Source organism: Muntiacus reevesi, chromosome 15 (assembly GCF_963930625.1).
Source record: "Muntiacus reevesi chromosome 15, mMunRee1.1, whole genome shotgun sequence".
NCBI classification, from domain to species: Eukaryota; Metazoa; Chordata; class Mammalia; order Artiodactyla; family Cervidae; genus Muntiacus; species Muntiacus reevesi.
The window spans coordinates 15,569,938-15,586,311 of NC_089263.1; the positions used below are offsets into that span (position 1 = coordinate 15,569,938).

Sequence of the window (16,374 nt, forward strand, 5' to 3'; positions counted from 1 at the left end):
TGCTGAAACTCAAATACTAATGGAGGCAGGCACACGAAGCTACTGTCACCCATTTATACTCCAGCCGAAATTAATCAGCCCACTCATGGAACTAGAGTCTCATTTAGACAGAATCCAGGAGAGGGATTCAAATGGGGTCAATTTTATGTCAGTGCTAAATAAGGGCCCATGAGCAGAAAAATACCTTTACGTCAGGTCCTCAGAGTTTGTGTGAATTCTCAGTACAAAGTGGCTTTTCCTCTTTTATTTAAAAACTTTTTACTGCAGTCTAGTTGATTTACAATGTTGTGTCAGTTTCAGATGGACAGCAGAGTGAATCACTCCTATACATATATCCACCCTTCTTTTTTTTTTTTTTAAGATGTTTTCCCCCATTTAGGCTCTTACAGAGCATTGAGTAGAGTTCCCTGTGCTGCCCAGCAGGTTCTTATGAGTTGCCTGTTTTATATACAGTAGTGTGTATATGTCAATCCCAGTATCCCAATCTCTTATGCATGCACTCATTTTTGGCTGCAATGTCATTGATGCTGTGTGTGGCCTTTCTCTAGCTGCAGCGAGCAGGAGCTACTTTTCAGTTGCAGAGGGCGGGCTTCTCCCTGTGGTGACTTCTCTTGTGGCCCAGGCTCCAGGCACGAGGGGTCAGGAGGTGTGCTTCACGGGCTTAGCTGACCCCGAGGCAAATGGGATCTTCCCAGACCAGGGGTCGGACCTGTGTCGCCTGTATTGGCAGGTGGCTCCTTAACCACAGGACTACCAGGGGAGTTTGGTTTTTTTCTTTAAACTATTTTTGAGATATATGTTGGTAGGGAGGACTTATTTTTCCTCCTCCCCTTTGCTTTATCCTACAACCAAGGGGCATGAATATCTGCTTTTAAGATAATGACATGGGACAGTGCAGTCCTTCCTGCATCCCTGGACCTTTAAGGGATCATAGAATGTGTGCCTTGAAAAGCTCCACTCCTTATAGAAGATGGAAATCCTTGTTGTTGTTTAGTTACTAAGTCATGTCTGGCTCTTTGCGACCTTGTGGACTATAATTCGCCAGGCTTCTCTGTCCATGGGATTCTCTGGGCTAGAATATTGGAGTGGGTTGCCATTTCCTTCTCCAGGGGATCCTCTCTGTCTAGGGATCAAACCCACATCTCCTGTTTTGCAGGTAAGATTCTTTATCACTGAGCCACCTGGGAAGCAGGGGGCCTTTATTTCTTCTCTCCAGTCATCAAGGTGGGGGAAGTGGAGGGATCAACTGTCCCCCTACACCCATGCTCGATTAATGTGAGATGTTATAGTCCAATCCCTACATGGAAGGTCTTTATATTTAAAACCATTAAGAATGGGTCCTTGGGCTCCAAAATCACTTTGGATGGTGACTGTAGCCATGAAATTAAGACACTTGCTTCTTGGAAGAAAAGCTATGACAAACCTAAACAGTGAATTAAAAAGCAGAGACATCATTTTACAAACAAAGGTGTGTATAGCCAAAGGTATGGTTTTTCTAGTAGTCATGTATGGATATGAGAGTTGGACCATAAAGAAGGCTGAGCACTGAAGAATTGATGCTTTTGAACTGTGGTGTTGGAGAAAACTCTTGAGAGTCCCTTGTACTGCAAGGAAATCAAACCAGTCCATCCTAAAGAAAATCAGTCCTGAATATTCTTTGGAAGGATTGATGCTGAAGCTCCAATAGTTTGGCCACCTGATGTGAAGAGTTGACTCATTGGAAAAGATCCTGTTGCTAAGAAAGATTGAGGGCAGGAGGAGAAGGTGACGACAGAGGATGAGATGGTTGGATGGTATCACCAACTCAGTGGACATGGGTTTGAGAAAGCTCTGGGAGACAGTGAAGGACAGGGAAGCCTGGTGTGCTGGAGTCCATGGGATTGCAAAGAGTTGGATACAACTGAGTGACTGAACAGCAACAAGAGTGGAAGTTTCTGGAGGGCTGAAACCACTTGAATTCCGTCCTTGAATCTGAAGGTGTGGCCTGGCCTAGCATGGGAAGGGAGTAACTGACACTCTGTCTTCTGACTTGGGAACGTTTCAGCCATGTAGGATCAGGAAATGTAGAGTCCCTTTCGTCGGTCACCACAGCGGGCTTGGGCAGCTGCCAGCTGGCTGCTCTGATGCTCATGAGAGCTCCCTGAGCGCTGCACGGGGCTGTTGGCTGCGAGCCCAGGCCCTCCTGCATAGCTGGGCTCTTGGTCGGTCATGAAGTTCAATGAGCTCACTCTCCAATTTCACACGTGCAAGTTGTGCTTGGAGCTTGCTGGAGATTGGAGACAAAAACTGTCAGGCCCAAACCCATCTCTGTGGCCATGTCGTCAATGGGTCAGAAATGGGGCTTCCTGAATGTTCACTCCTCTAGTACTGTTGTCAATCAGCTGTGGATCCCCTGGGGATCTTGTGAAAATGCAGCTTCTGATTCAGGAGCTCTGGGGTGGGGTCTACCAAGCCACGGAGTGATGACCCCACCACACTCTGAGAAGCCAATATCTAAAGGACTATGAGACACGTGGGTGTTGACATGGGGGGTGGGGGGCAGGGTTTAGGTGGCCAAATAGCCGCTAAAACGCTTGTGACACATTCTGAGCAGAAAACATAGAAAGAAGTGAGAGATCCTGTGTTGGTCTGGAGGAAACCAGCCACCAGTGCATCTGCTGTCTCTGAGGCAGGGGGTAGGTCTCCCAGCCCACATTGTATAACTTTGATCAGTGCATCTGCAGCAAGAGGCAGGATGGTGTAATGGCTCCTGCTCGTGGCTTGGTGCCAGTTCACCTTGGCAGATTGGGCATACGTTCCTAAGCTCTGTTCCTGTGGCCCAGAATCTCTGTGCCTGAGTTTTCTCATTTGTAAAAGGGAGATGCAATCATAGTATCTCCTGGTGCTAGTGCCAAAGAATCTGCCTGCCAGTGCAGGAGACATGGTTTTGATCCTTGGGTTGGGAAGATCCCCTGGAGCAGAAAACGGCAGCCCACTCAAGTATGCTTGCCTGGAAACTTCCATGGGCAGAGGAGCCTGGAGGGGGCTACAGTCCTTGGGGCCGCAAAGAGTCGGACACAGCTGAGCAAGCACTGTCACTGTCTGTAGAGTCACTGTGAAAGCTGCAGATTATATAAGGGACTCGGTTGATAAAAAACAACCCGGAGCAGTTCTTTCCCTTCTCAGCCAGAGCTCCAGTCCCTCGGCCTGGGACCTCAGGGGGCCCTGGGCTTCTGTGCCCTGCAAGGCCACGGTTGTGCAAGTGCTCTCGGGTCTCTTGTTACCCAGGAGCCGGCAACAGACCAAAATAAAGTTGGGGGGGGACCGGCGGGGAGGGCCGAGCGAGCCTCTGTAGGGAGTCTGACCAGGTCAGCTGGGAATGCCTGTCAGCCGTCCAGGGTGGCTCCTGCGTGGGCCTGGAGGTGGGTGAGTGACTCACGCCGGGGGCCCTGTCTACCCCTGTGCCCAAGTGCTCCTCCCTTCCCCGGGCCGGGGCTCACCTAATCCCCGCAGTGGGTGTCGAGGGGCACCGCACCTGGGCTGAGGGCTAGGGTTGCAGCGTGCTCACTTCACACTCGGCAGCGTGTAGCTGAGGCCCTCTCCCCGGGCAGCGAGGTCAGCTTGGCAGACATTGCCTCTCCAGTCCTGATCTGGATCTGGCCGCAGGCAGCCGTTTCCCCCGGACCCGACGAGGTGATGGCCGAACAAGAAGCCAGTGGGCTGCAGGTCCTACTGCACACGCTCCAGGTAGGCAAGAGGCCGAGGGCCGCCCGAGCTGGCTAGCCGGATCTTTGCCGCGCCGGGCCTGCCTGGGAGCCGGGGCTCTTCCCGCAGTCCGCTCTGGCCCCAGTGGCCTGGTTTGCTAACCAGCAATAACACCTGAGTCAGCAGCAGCTCTCACCTTGAGGCTGACCTAAGTGATGCTCTGGTGTTTAAATATTAAACCTGACCACGTTGATGAGTGTGCTGCTTAAATTATTGAACCTGGTGGGATTAGAGGCTTGGGCTAAAAGATCCAGGTTCGCTCAAAATGAGAAAGATGGAAAAAAAGGCTGTTTGGCAAATGCACGCCTGTTTAACTTCTCCTTGAGCAGGACAGGAGACCCCGGGGTGGGGGCGGGTGTATAGAAGTAGAAGGAAGGGGGGGCATCAGGGAAGACCACTCCTCTGGACTTTTGCTGAATGGCCATTACCAGGTTCCCAGAGAGTGGTCCTCATCAGAATCACCTAGGATGCCTGCTCACAGTGCATCTTCTCAGTGGGATCTGCCAGAAGGAATCACTCTCACCAGTGGCGGGGGCCTGGGAATCTGCCTTGCCTTCTATGTGATTCTATTTACTCCTGATTTCGAGATTTCTTGTCCCAGGGCATGGGTTTGCTAACTTGTCTGCAGACTAGAAACTCCCAGAGGGTGTTAAGAAAAATGTGGATACCCACCCACCCAAATTCAGATTTAATCTGGGGAGTAAACTGAGCATTGGATCTTTGAAAGCCTCCCCTCCCAGGTGGTCTCAAAGTGCAACTAAAGTCAATGAATCACTGCTCTGTAGACCTGGGTAGATGCTTGCACTGAAATGGATGCAGGGAAAGGCAGACCCCAAAGTGGCCCAAGAGATCTATTCCAGGATTCTAAACCTGAAGTTCATGGACAGGCGGCACAACAGAATGGGCTTCAGGGACTCCATATCCCCCACCCATGGATTTAGAATGTAAATCCTTTGCACTTACATTCATTCTTCCCAACTTTGAAAAGTTTCGTTTTCCTTGGATTCTTGAGAAAAGCTGTATTCCTAAATATAGATTTAGAGTTTGAGCAAATTCTGGGAGATAGTGAAGGACAGGGAAGCCTGGTGTGCTGCAGTTCTTGGGGCTCTCAAAGGGTCAGACATGACTTAACGACTGAACAAAATATCGCTAGAAATTTGAAGAACTGGGAAATCCAACCTTCCAGTGCACAGTTAAGGCAACTGAGTTTCAGAAGTGAAATAGCTTCCCAAGGTCATGTAACCACTTAATAGGGGAACTGGGACTAGCACCAGAGAACTTCAGTGTCCTGTGGACCAAGTGTCTTTGACTCATTCTATCCGGTGCAACAAAGGCAAGAATTCATCTGGGTTAGGAGCGTTGGCGGTGGGAGTGGACCTGAAAATAAATTTGCAGTTGGCCTGGAAGTCACTGCAGGATAAACTCAATCTCCTGTCTTTCTACTGTGGGGATTTCTGATTGATATTTAGAATGATTGTTCCGGATTCTCAATCATCAAAGAAAGACTGAATTATATTCAATATACCCTATGCATGCTAAGTTGCTTCAGTCCTGTCTGACCCTTCATGATTCTATGTACTGTAGCCTACCAGGCTTCTCTGTCCATGGGATTTCTCCAGGCAAGAATACCGGAGTGGGTTGCCATGCTTTCCTCCGGGATCTTCCCTACCCAGGGATCAAACCTACATCCCCTGCATTGCAGACAGAGTCTTTATCAGTGAGACATTGGGGAAGCCCTCGGTATGCACTGCTTGTTCCCAGCTAACCAGAACACTAAAATAACTAGAACACGTTTGCCCTGTGCACTCTAGTTGATCTCAGAATCTGGTGGTGGAATTGACTTGGGTTCCTGGCCAAGCTCTGAGTCATCCCTCTCTCCAGGTATCTGCCAGAGTCTGGTTTAAGTCTTGAGGGTAGAAGTTAGAACTCTGGCATATTGAAAAAAAAAAAGAGAGAGAGAGAGAGAACCTGGAACACATATTTCGGGGAATAATGTTTCCTGATGAGTTTCATGCCCCTCCTCATTCCCATCTCCATGAACTAGGCCCTGAACAGTTTCTGAAAAGAGCTTAGCTGATGTGTTTTTGATAGAGGGTCTCAGAGGTCTTAGGGATTCAAGCCAGTCCTGCTTGTGCACAAAGGTGAGAGACCGAAGGCTTTGTACCGCTTCTCAAACCTCTGCAAAAACAGTGGTTATGTCTGAGCGGAATGTGAGGTCAGAATGTGAGTTCTCCATGTCTTTCAGAAGCACTCAGAACATTGCCAAGGGAAGGAGGAAGAGAGACCAGATGACCAGAAAGAAAGCACGGGGTGACCGTGTCCCCACGATATGATGGGGACTTCTGCCTCCTTGGGTGACTATGACAGAATCAACTAGATCATTAAGAAACACTGGTTTTCCAGGGACTGCCCTGGTAGTGCAATGGCTAAGACTCCATGCTCCCAATGCAGGGGACCCGGGTTTGATCCCTGGTCAGGGAACTAGATTCTGCATGTTGCAACAGAGACCTAACAAGGCCAAACATGAACATAAAAAAGAAACACCAGTGTTCTACCTATTACCTCTCCCTCTACAACTGGGAAAGGGCTAAGTCCTTCTCTTCCTACCCCAGTTTCAGCACAGATTTACCTCTGCCCTGAAAGGATGAGAATCAGATTTCCACCCAGATGTTTTCCAAGTCCCTGACTTTTACTGTATGAGTTGAGACAGAAAATCACGAGATTGACTCACAAGGCCCTGGATGGAGGGAAGGCGACACAGAACACAGGTGTGAGAGACAGGAAGAACTGGCTTCTGCCCCATTTCTGGTACTTACCAGCTGTATATCCTTAGGCAAGCCCCTCAACCTCTCTGAGCCTTCATTTCTAGATCTGTAAAAGTGGGGGGTGGGGAGCAATCAAAATACTTTCCTCAGCCCTCTGTGCCAGGATTAAGAGAACCCATTTGAAAAGTGCTTATAAACTATAATCTGTGGTTCAAATGACTCTGGTTTTTATGATTTCCCCAGCTGAGGACACAGTGGAGAAGCTGGGAACATTTGCCTAGGCTTTTCATCATCCCGCCCTGCTTGTTTCCTGGATGGGCTCCAGTACCCTTGGAAAAAAAGGAAGGTGTCTCGTCCATCCTGCTCTCGTTTCTCCGTGTGGTTTGAGCTAATGGGGAAGATGGGGAGCTGCCAGGGTAACAGGATGTGGGCGCCGGGCCAGCCCCAAAGCCAGGAGCCCTCACCCGGTGATGTCCCACAGGGTGCCAATTAAGTACCTTATCAAAACATGAGAAGTATGTAATGATTTGGTCAACTCTGACACACTCTGAGCTGTGATATGGGGACATTTTTTGCTGTTTGCACTTACACTTTATTATTTGATGTATAGCTGCTCAGACTGAATCCCAGGCCTGCATCTTGGCCAAAGTATGCATAGTGAAGCTCCTTTTCTCGACTTGGGCTCAGGAACTTTATCTATTATGGATTGCGAATGAGCTTGCCGCATGTGTGGTGTTCAGTCTTGAGTGAGCATCAGGCTAAGATAATAGAAAGCCTGGAGCGGGTGACAACTGCACTTTTCCCTTGGACTTCTTCCTTCAAGGATTATTTCAGAGACAACAGGTGATTTTAGCCCCAGGCTGCAAAGATGGGATGGGTGGAAAAATGATGACTGATATGTTTCATTCATAGCACTTTGGGGTTTTGTTTCCAAAACATATGCTTAAAAATTTCTAGAATTCTCCACAGAGGATGTAGAAATATCCATCTATCGTACATCCATAGGACCAGGTGTGGCAGAAATTTAGCTTTCCCCTTGGGCATCAACAGAAGGGTTTGGAAAAATCATGAGATGAAGTTTCCTTTTAGATAGCAAGCATCATGTCTTTCCTGAATATTCAGTCAGGAAGAGTCTCTTCTCCCAAATTCCTTACCATGGCATTCATTACACGCAAACTTGCTCTACAGGTATTTTTATCTTCCCATTGTTCCTCTAGAACATTGTATTTTCATTGAAAAATGGGTCAAATTTCAGCAGAAGAAATTGGTGCAGTTAAGAGGGTGATGAGGGTCCCCAGGGATCTTTCTCATGGCAGCAAAATGTGGAGAGTATTCAGTATTTGCCACGACACTGAATTTGATTAAAACAGAAAATATGGGAAGGGGAAGAGAGGAGATTGACATGGGTGTTTGCTCAAATGCTTGAGAGTCTTGAGTGGCAGGCTTCAGATCTAATCATGCTCTTGGCAATGGCTGCTTATTCATAAAGGTAGGTGATGGGGACTCCAGGACATTCAGCCAAGTGACAGTGGTACAGCTCTTTGGATGGGGACATTAACCATGGCTGTATCTCTGCTTTTTACTGCCAAGTAATGTGATGTGTGGGCTTCCTTGGTGTCTCAACAGGTAAAGAGCTCGCCTGCTAATAGGAGATGGAAGAGACTCAGGTTTGATCTCTGGGTCTGGAAGATCTCCTGGAGGAGGGCATGGCAACCCACTCCAGTGTTCTTGCCTGGAGAATCCCATGGACAGAGGACTCTGACAGGCTAGAGTCCACGGGATTGCAAAGAGTTGGATACGACTAGGTGTGCAAGCATGCATGCATGCATGCTCTGTGATGTGTTCCCCACAACCTCCCCATCACTGACCTGACTTTTATCCTGGTCCTCTTCTTATCCATCACCTCCCTTTAGCCCTTTCTTGTCACTTAATTCAAACTTGCATCTCACCTCATCCTGAGGCACTGTGCATCTCTAATCCCCCTCCAGGGGAAGTTCAGAGATGAATTATGGCTCAGGGATTGGTGAAGCTACCCTGTTTAAACTTTTTTTTTTTTTAATTTGAAAGGCACAAAAATTATTTTAGAGGCAGCATTCAATGTCCTTGTGTCAAAACAGTTCTGATAACATTGGCATTAAAAGGACCAGTGCATGCTAAGTCACTCAGTTGTGTCCAACTCTTTGCATACCATGGACTGTAGCCCACCAGGCTCCTCTGTCCACGGGATTCTCTAGGCAAGAACACTGGAGTGGGTTGCCATGGCCTCCTCCAGTGGATCTTCCCAACCCAGGGATTGAGTGAGCATCTCTTAAATCTCCTTCATTGGCAGGCGGGTTTGTTACCACAAGCGAGTTGATTGCAAAAGTCCCATCCTCACTTTTGGTAATTGAGAGCTCCCCCCACCAACTCCCACTGAACCCAGACTCTGGATCCAACTTCCTCCCTGAGTATCTACCTCTCCAAGGCAGCAGGTGAGGGACAGAAGGCCTGCATGGCTTTGAGACGTAATCGAAAATTTGCCCTTGCTGGTGACATATTGAAACTAATGGCCAATAGAGAGACCCACATTTACTCCACAATTGGCAACTTTTACTGGCACCATCACTCCACAATTTACTCAGTTATGAAAATTGGAACCCCTCTTATGAAAGTCAAACACAGTCTGGGTTTGAGGTCTGGGAGCTCGGGAAGCATGCAGCCAGGGAAGAGAAGTTGGTCTGGGTGACCGATCACTGTACCGTACCTGTAAGTGTGGAGAAAGGCAGCTGTGAATCAAACAGACGAGGTGCTTCTTCATATTTCAGAAATAGGCACTTGGAAATGCATCCTCTTGGGTGTGAGCGCCATATCCTTTTGCCAGACCTGAAATGAAGGAAGTTGAAGGTTTGTGGAACTGTGTCTTTTCACCAAGAGAATACTACATGGTTCCTTCAAAGCAAGGGGTCTGCAAATCATGTTCTTGAGAGAGAAAAGGATGTGTAGGGTGAAGGAGAAACCAATAGCAGAGATGCCAGGAATACAAGAATGAGGAGAACAAAGGGCGTGGAAGAAGACAGAGCACTCTGGGTCCTCTACACCCTTGCCCTAACTTGCTTCATTCATATTTGTTACTTGAAAATGGCTTGAGATGCTTTGCACTGTAGTTGTTGTTCAGTTGCTAAGTTGTCTCCAACTATTTGCGGCCCCGTGGACTGCAGCACACCAGGCTTCCCTGTCCTTCACTATCTTCCAGAGTTTGCTCAAACTCATGTTAAGTCAGTGATGCCATCCAACCATCTCATCCTGTCACCCCCTTCTCCTGCCTTCAATCTTTCCCAGTATCAGGATCTTTCGCAGTGGGTTGGTCCTTCATATCAGGTGACCAAAGTATTGGAGCTTCAGCATCAGTCCTTTTTTTTTTTTTTTTAAATATTATTTTATTAGTTGGAGGCCAATCACTTTACAACATTTCAGTGGGTTTTGTCATACATTGACATGAATCAGCCATATAGTTACACGTATTCCCCATCCCGATCCCCCCTCCCACCTCCCTCCCCACCTGACTCCTCAGGGTCCTCCCAGTGCACCAGGCAAGAGCACCTGATTCATGCATCCCACCTGGGCTGGTGGTCCGTTTCACCATAGATAGTATACATGCTGTTCTTTCAAAACATCCCACCCTCACGTTCTCCCCCAGAGTTCAAAAATCTGTTCTGTACTTCAGTATCAGTCCTTTTAATCAGTCCTTTTAATGAATATCCATGGTTGATTTCCTTGAGGATTGATTGGTTTGGCCTCCTGGCTATCCAGTGCTTTTGAATTGTGGTGCTGGAGAAGATTCTTGCATGGAGAGACTTTGTCAAATTCAGGTTTTTATGTGTCTAATTTCCTCTACTTGGTCCCTTGAATTATAATAGTTAAAATAATAATGAACATTTATTAAACAGTTTCTACATGTAAGGAGCTGTGCAAAGTCCTTCACAGGCACCATCTCACTTAATCCTTACAATAGCCCTGTGAGTTGGGTGGTATTAGTGTCTGCATTGTAAAGCTCTCAAAGGGAAGGTTGGAGATGTGAATACATTTCTCATAGTCACACAGTGAGTGAGTGGCAGACCTGGAATTTGAGCAGAGGGAATCTGGCATGAGTGGATGTGCTCTTGCCAGGTGTATTAGCTCTGAGGAGACACAGGGCCATTGAGAAGATTCAGAACAGATTTTCCCAGGTGGTATGTGTCTGCGGAGGAGAAAGGAGACCCCCCTCCCTTTGGCACATCTGGTGAAGACAGCAGCTGTGCCCGCAAGCTGTGCCCACAGTCCTGGCAGGACTGGCCAAGAGGGCAGAGAACAGGTGCCTAGAGTGGATGTCTGCAGACTTTGAAGTGTCTAATAGCAAAGTTTTTAGGCTTTTCAGGCCACACGATCTTTGTCACAATTGTTCAGCTCTGCCACTGTAGTTGTAGACACTGAAGAAAAGAATGGGCTCTCTTGCAGTAAGATTTATGCACAAAACACAGGGAATGGGCTGGTCTTGGCTGTTGTGATATAGGGTGGACCTCTGGCTGGAGGTCGTTTGGGCCCCAGCAGGGTGTAGGTCAGGGTGGGAGAGGGGACAGAAAGGGAGAGGTGGAGCACAGGGGCCTGTTGGACTGTCTGCTGCCAAGTGGGAACTTCCTTTATCTGCATGGACGTCCTCCTCAACTTCCAGGCCGCCCTCCTTGCAAAGACAGCACAGAAAATGATGCTCTGAGTTCCTCTGGGGGCAAGTGTTACAGAACCTGAAATGCACACTTCAGAATGTCATTTCCTGCTGCTGCGGCCTGCAGTTTTCTAAGTACCAGGGGAGACTGTGATCATGTCTATTAATCCTCTAAGGAGGGCTTTCAGGGCATTTTAGCAGCACTTAACATAAATGATGCTGGTTTGACCCCTGGGTCAGAAACGTCCCTTGGAGGAGGGCATGGCAGCCCACTCCAGTATTCTTGCCTGGAGAATCCCTTGGACAGAAGAGTCTGGCGGGCTACAGTCCATGGAGTCACACACAGTTGGACATGACTGAAGCTGGCTTAGCACATTGCACCAATGTAATAGGTGATTGTCTTGCAGATATTGTTTGCATTCAGCAGCAGTCCCAGCACAAGACATGTTCAGTTAAGCACTTCTTAGACTGGTTTCCACAGAACACCAGTGTTCCCTGGGATACCAACGAGTGTTCCACTCACAAAAGTTCTTGTTGACAGATGGATTGGAGATGTCGGGGTAAATAAACTTATCAGAATCACTTACTGAAACATAATCAATCTTTTGAAAGCTTTTCAAACACTTATGTCCTACAGCTCTTGGTTTAAATGCCTTTTATTCAGAGAGGATAATCTGACAGTCCAATGTTCCTGACAGCCCAGTGAACTGGGCTCTGAGTCCCATCTCCTTAGTTTGACTCCGCGTAGAACTTGCCACTTCCTGATGCTTGTCTGTGCCTTCTCTCCCTTCTTCCACCAGGGTAGAGATGTCATCTGTCTGGTTCACCTTTAACCCTACTACCTAAAGCACTCTCTAGGACATAGTAGGTGCTCAATAAATATTTATTGATTGAATAATAAGATGAATGTGTGTTGTAAATTATCAAGTTGGGGATATAATATATAGAATTTCTAAATCATCTTAGAGATGGGATTTTTTTTTAACTTTTATTTTGTATTGGAGTATAGCCAGTTAATAGTATTGTGATAGTTTTAGGTGGACAGCAAAGGGACTCAGCCATATATACACATGTATCCATTCTCCCCCAAACTCCCCTCCCACCCAGGCTGCCACATAACATTGAGCAGAATTCCATGTGCTATGCAATAGGTCCTTGCTGGTTATCCATTTTAAACATACCAATATGTACATATTGACCCCAAACTCCTGAATTTTCCCTTCCCCTGGAGATGCAATACTTTTTTTTTAATAGCAAATGTCCACTGGTATTCCATCCCACAGAACATTAAGTATTTCTTTCTTTCTTTCTTTTAAATTTTCTGGCTGAACCACCTGGCATGTGGAATCTTAGTTCCCTGACCAAGAGTCAAACCTGTGCCCCTTGAATCTGCCTGCAGTGCGGGAGACCTAGGTTTGATCCCTGGCTCGGGAAGATCCCCTGGAGAAGGGAACGGCAACCCACTCCAGTATTCTCACCTGGAGAATCCCATGGACAGAGAAGCCATGAGGTCTCACAGAGTCAGACATGGCTGAACGATGAACACTTTCACTTTTCTTTCACTTTCCCTGCAGTGAAAGCCCAGTCTTAACCCCTGGGCCATCAGGGAAGTTCTTCACAGGACATTAAGAATCCATGGAACACATTTGGGAGACAATGGTTGTAGATCCAGGCCATGTTATATCACTGCTTTGAGGTCTTTGAGGGTTGAATTTCTCCAAATCTGGAAACCAACTTCTGGCATGTTGAAACATTTCTAATCCAAGTTGATACGAAGTTAGTTCTATTGGGGACCTAGGCTCATTCCTCTACTTGGTGAATTCTACTAGCTGATGACGATCCAACCTGTCTGTAGGCCTTGAGTTGACTTCTAATCCTTACTTGATTGGAAAGGAGAATATAAGTGACAGATGTGGAGGTTTAGAATAAAGGTTCTTCTTAGAGGCTCATGAGAGCCATTCTGCTTCTGATCCAGAGGCCAAATGGTGATGGCATTAGTCTTAGGTTTCGGATGAAAGGCAGGGTAAGATTTCAGAGTCAGGGTATCTGATGAAACTTTCCCTGGGGCACTTGGAGAGATGGAAGCTTCTTCAGTAAATGGTCAGTAATGAATTCTCCCTCTACCCTTAAAAACACCCAAACCCAATGTGTGTTAACATCTCTGTCTTTGGATCCCATCAGTAAGTACAGCCCAACGCCCTACACGTCCGGCCCATAAGCACCCTTATCCCACCCCTCTTAAAACTCAAATTTATCCAAGAAATACCATGACAATGCAGATATTTTTCACATAGCACAATAGGTAGATTAAGAAGAGGCTGTAAGAAAATCCTGTTTTCTCTTTTACTTTCATTATTAAATCATAAAATATATATTACATGTCCTAAAGGAAAAAAAATTCCCCAAATGATAGCTAAAATTTTAGACTAAGGAAGAGGCTAAAATGATATTTGAAAAGGTATTATTTGAAAATGGATATTAAAATTCAAGAAGTGTTTTTGCCATGAGCTGCTCACACTTGTTGAGCACTTACTATGTTCCAATCTAAGCATTTGACATGTGTTATCTCATGTAGTTGACATGATGATCCTAGGTGGTAGGTCTGACTATTATCTCCATTTACAGATGAGGAACTCAAGGTGCTTAGGATCACATAGCCTTTAAGTAGCCAGTCAGGATGTGAACTCAGGCGCAGTCTGACTTTAGTTTGCTTACTGTTCATTGCTATTATGCATCAGGCTACAGAGTTTCTTTTCCTCTTACCTGCCCTTTTTACCACTAAATGTTTCTTCCTGATTACAGAAAGTAATACAAGCTCATGATTATAAAATTTTAATTAAAATACAGATATGAATTTTAGGGAGTAAAAATCACCCCCTGAAATCCTGCTCCCTAGGACAACCACACAAGGGTCAGCTTGTATTCTTTCATGTGTTTACATGCATACAGCGATATGTATATTTGTGTAACCATGTCTATGTGTGTGGATCATTTTAGCACACTATTATTCAATTTGCTTTTCCTACATATCAGTATAACTGTACCTCTTTCAAATCAGCATGTATGACCTAACTCAATCTTTTGTGATAGTTGCACAGAACTTTAGTATATGGGTGTACAATAACTTAAATAGAAGTACATTTTCTTCTAGTGTTTCACTTAAATTTGACTTGCTTTCTGTTTTGTTTTTATTTTTGATGTGTTACATGTTAATCATCAACTTCATCAAAATTTTCAGACTTTTCTTTCATGAACTTTTTTGACCATGAAACATTTTCCCCAGGATCTGTTATACTTAGTGATGTTTGAATTTAACGCCATTCCATTCTCTTTCTTGTAGGTCTGGTTGCTTTCACAGGGCTTCTCTGCCATACCACACTCCACCAGGATGTGGCAACAGTAAACCAGTTTATATCCTTAAAATTTATTTTACTGGAAGATGCCAGTTCTGTAACATCTGATAGAGCTCTGCTTGATAATATTTGACTGTTTTACATTTGACATAAATGTTTATTTAAGATAAACATGTGTATATTCCTTGGCTGGACGTCAGGTGGCCAGAGTTGATTTTGGACCCAGCCACTGTCTGTCTGTCTGTCTGTCTTGAATCCTTGGGCTGGCATCCTCTGTTTTGTTTTCAGACTTAAGTGCTAGGAGATGTGCCCAGAAAATATCATCTGTTTCCTTGGTATTTTATGGCTCTCTTGTTAATGGTTCATTCATGTATTGAATGCTTCCCTTGTGCCAGAGGCTGTGCTAGGTAGTGGGTGGCAAGTTTCAAGAATCTTATTAGTCAGACACTTTCCTACTGAAATTCTTCCAAATGTTAATGACTAATGTCAGGAAGAAAGAGATCCGGAATACTGCAGTCACACCTGCCCTCCTTTCCTCTACGGACCATTTTATTCTGGCTGAGAACACAGTATTATCGTTACTCCAAGTCCCTGGGGGGAAGATCTGAAGGTTTAGCAGCTGTAACTTGTTTAGCTACGCCTATGTACTTACGTTAATTCATATGTGGTCATTTTTTAAAAAAACTGCGAGGTCATAATTCTAAACCTCTTCATTCCTTTTTTTTCTCTTCCAGTGAGCAGGGTGTCACAGATGCCCCCTTTCGTTTTGGCTACTCCCCACAGAATCTAGAGTCTTAGTTCCCTGGCCAGGGGTTGAACCTGTGCTTCCTGCAGTGGGGTCTCAATCTCTGGACCCCCAGGGGAGTTCCACAGTTTCCTTTTTGGTGCCATTGAAAGCTAAAGGACACTTTCCCCAGCTAAGTGCACACACAAGTTTTTGTGAACAATTTCAGTGTAATAAGCTACACCATAAGGTTTCACTGTCTCGGAGTATTTACTTCGTTTTTTTTTTTTTTTTTTTTCCCATGGAATTGAGCTTTTTAAGGTTGGACTAGTAGAAGTCAGTTCTTGTCACATAAAGCAAACCCCACAAATCTGTCCACTTGTGACTTATCTTTTATGCCTCTAACCTGGGCACAATAAATTCTTTTTCTATGAAATAATAAATTACCATATTTTGCGAGCCACATATTATATGTTTACTGTATGAAATAATGTGTGCATTGATTTGGGGGCAGGGAAAAGAATCTAATGCATGTTTTCTAGACTTTGAATCAGATTAACTTTTGCCTACCAAGTTTCTATACAGAGCAGAAGAATGTGCTCTTTGTTTTCCCTCTTTGGACTTGACTGAATTTATTTTATTTATTTTTAATTGGAGGACAATTGCTTTGCAATGTGGCGTTAGTTTCTGCTGTATAGCTATAAGTCTACATATATCCCCTTCCTTCTGGAATCTTCCTCCTCCCCCAACCCATCCCACCCCTCTAGGTTGTCACAGAGCACTGGGCTGGGCTGAACTCCCTCTGTCATACATCAACTTACCACTGGATCTCAGTTTTACATATGGTAATGCATATGTTTCCATGCGACTCTCTCAATTCATCCCACCCTCTCCTTCCCCTGCTGCGTTTACAAGTCTATTCTCTGTGTCTGTGTCTTTCTTTATTCCTGCCCCACAAAAAGATTCATCAGTACCATTTTCTAGAGTCTATATATATGCACTAATATATGATATTTGTGTTTATCTTTCTGACTTTCTTCACTTTGTATGACAGTTTCTAGGTTCATCCACCTCAGTTCAACTGACTCAAATTCCTTCCTTTTTGTGGCT

General features: G+C 45.6%; 1 protein-coding gene across 1 annotated transcript in view; it reads left to right on the forward strand.

Moving 5' to 3' along the window:
* Positions 1 to 3,603: 3,603 nt before the first annotated feature.
* Positions 3,604 to 16,374, forward strand: part of AGBL1 (AGBL carboxypeptidase 1) — an 889,948-nt gene continuing 877,177 nt past the window's right edge. Inside the window, exon 1 of the mRNA XM_065906215.1 lies at positions 3,604 to 3,726. Within this exon, the coding sequence (XP_065762287.1) occupies positions 3,676 to 3,726 (51 nt within the window). The 5' untranslated portion in view covers positions 3,604 to 3,675. The remainder of the gene's footprint in view (positions 3,727 to 16,374) is intronic.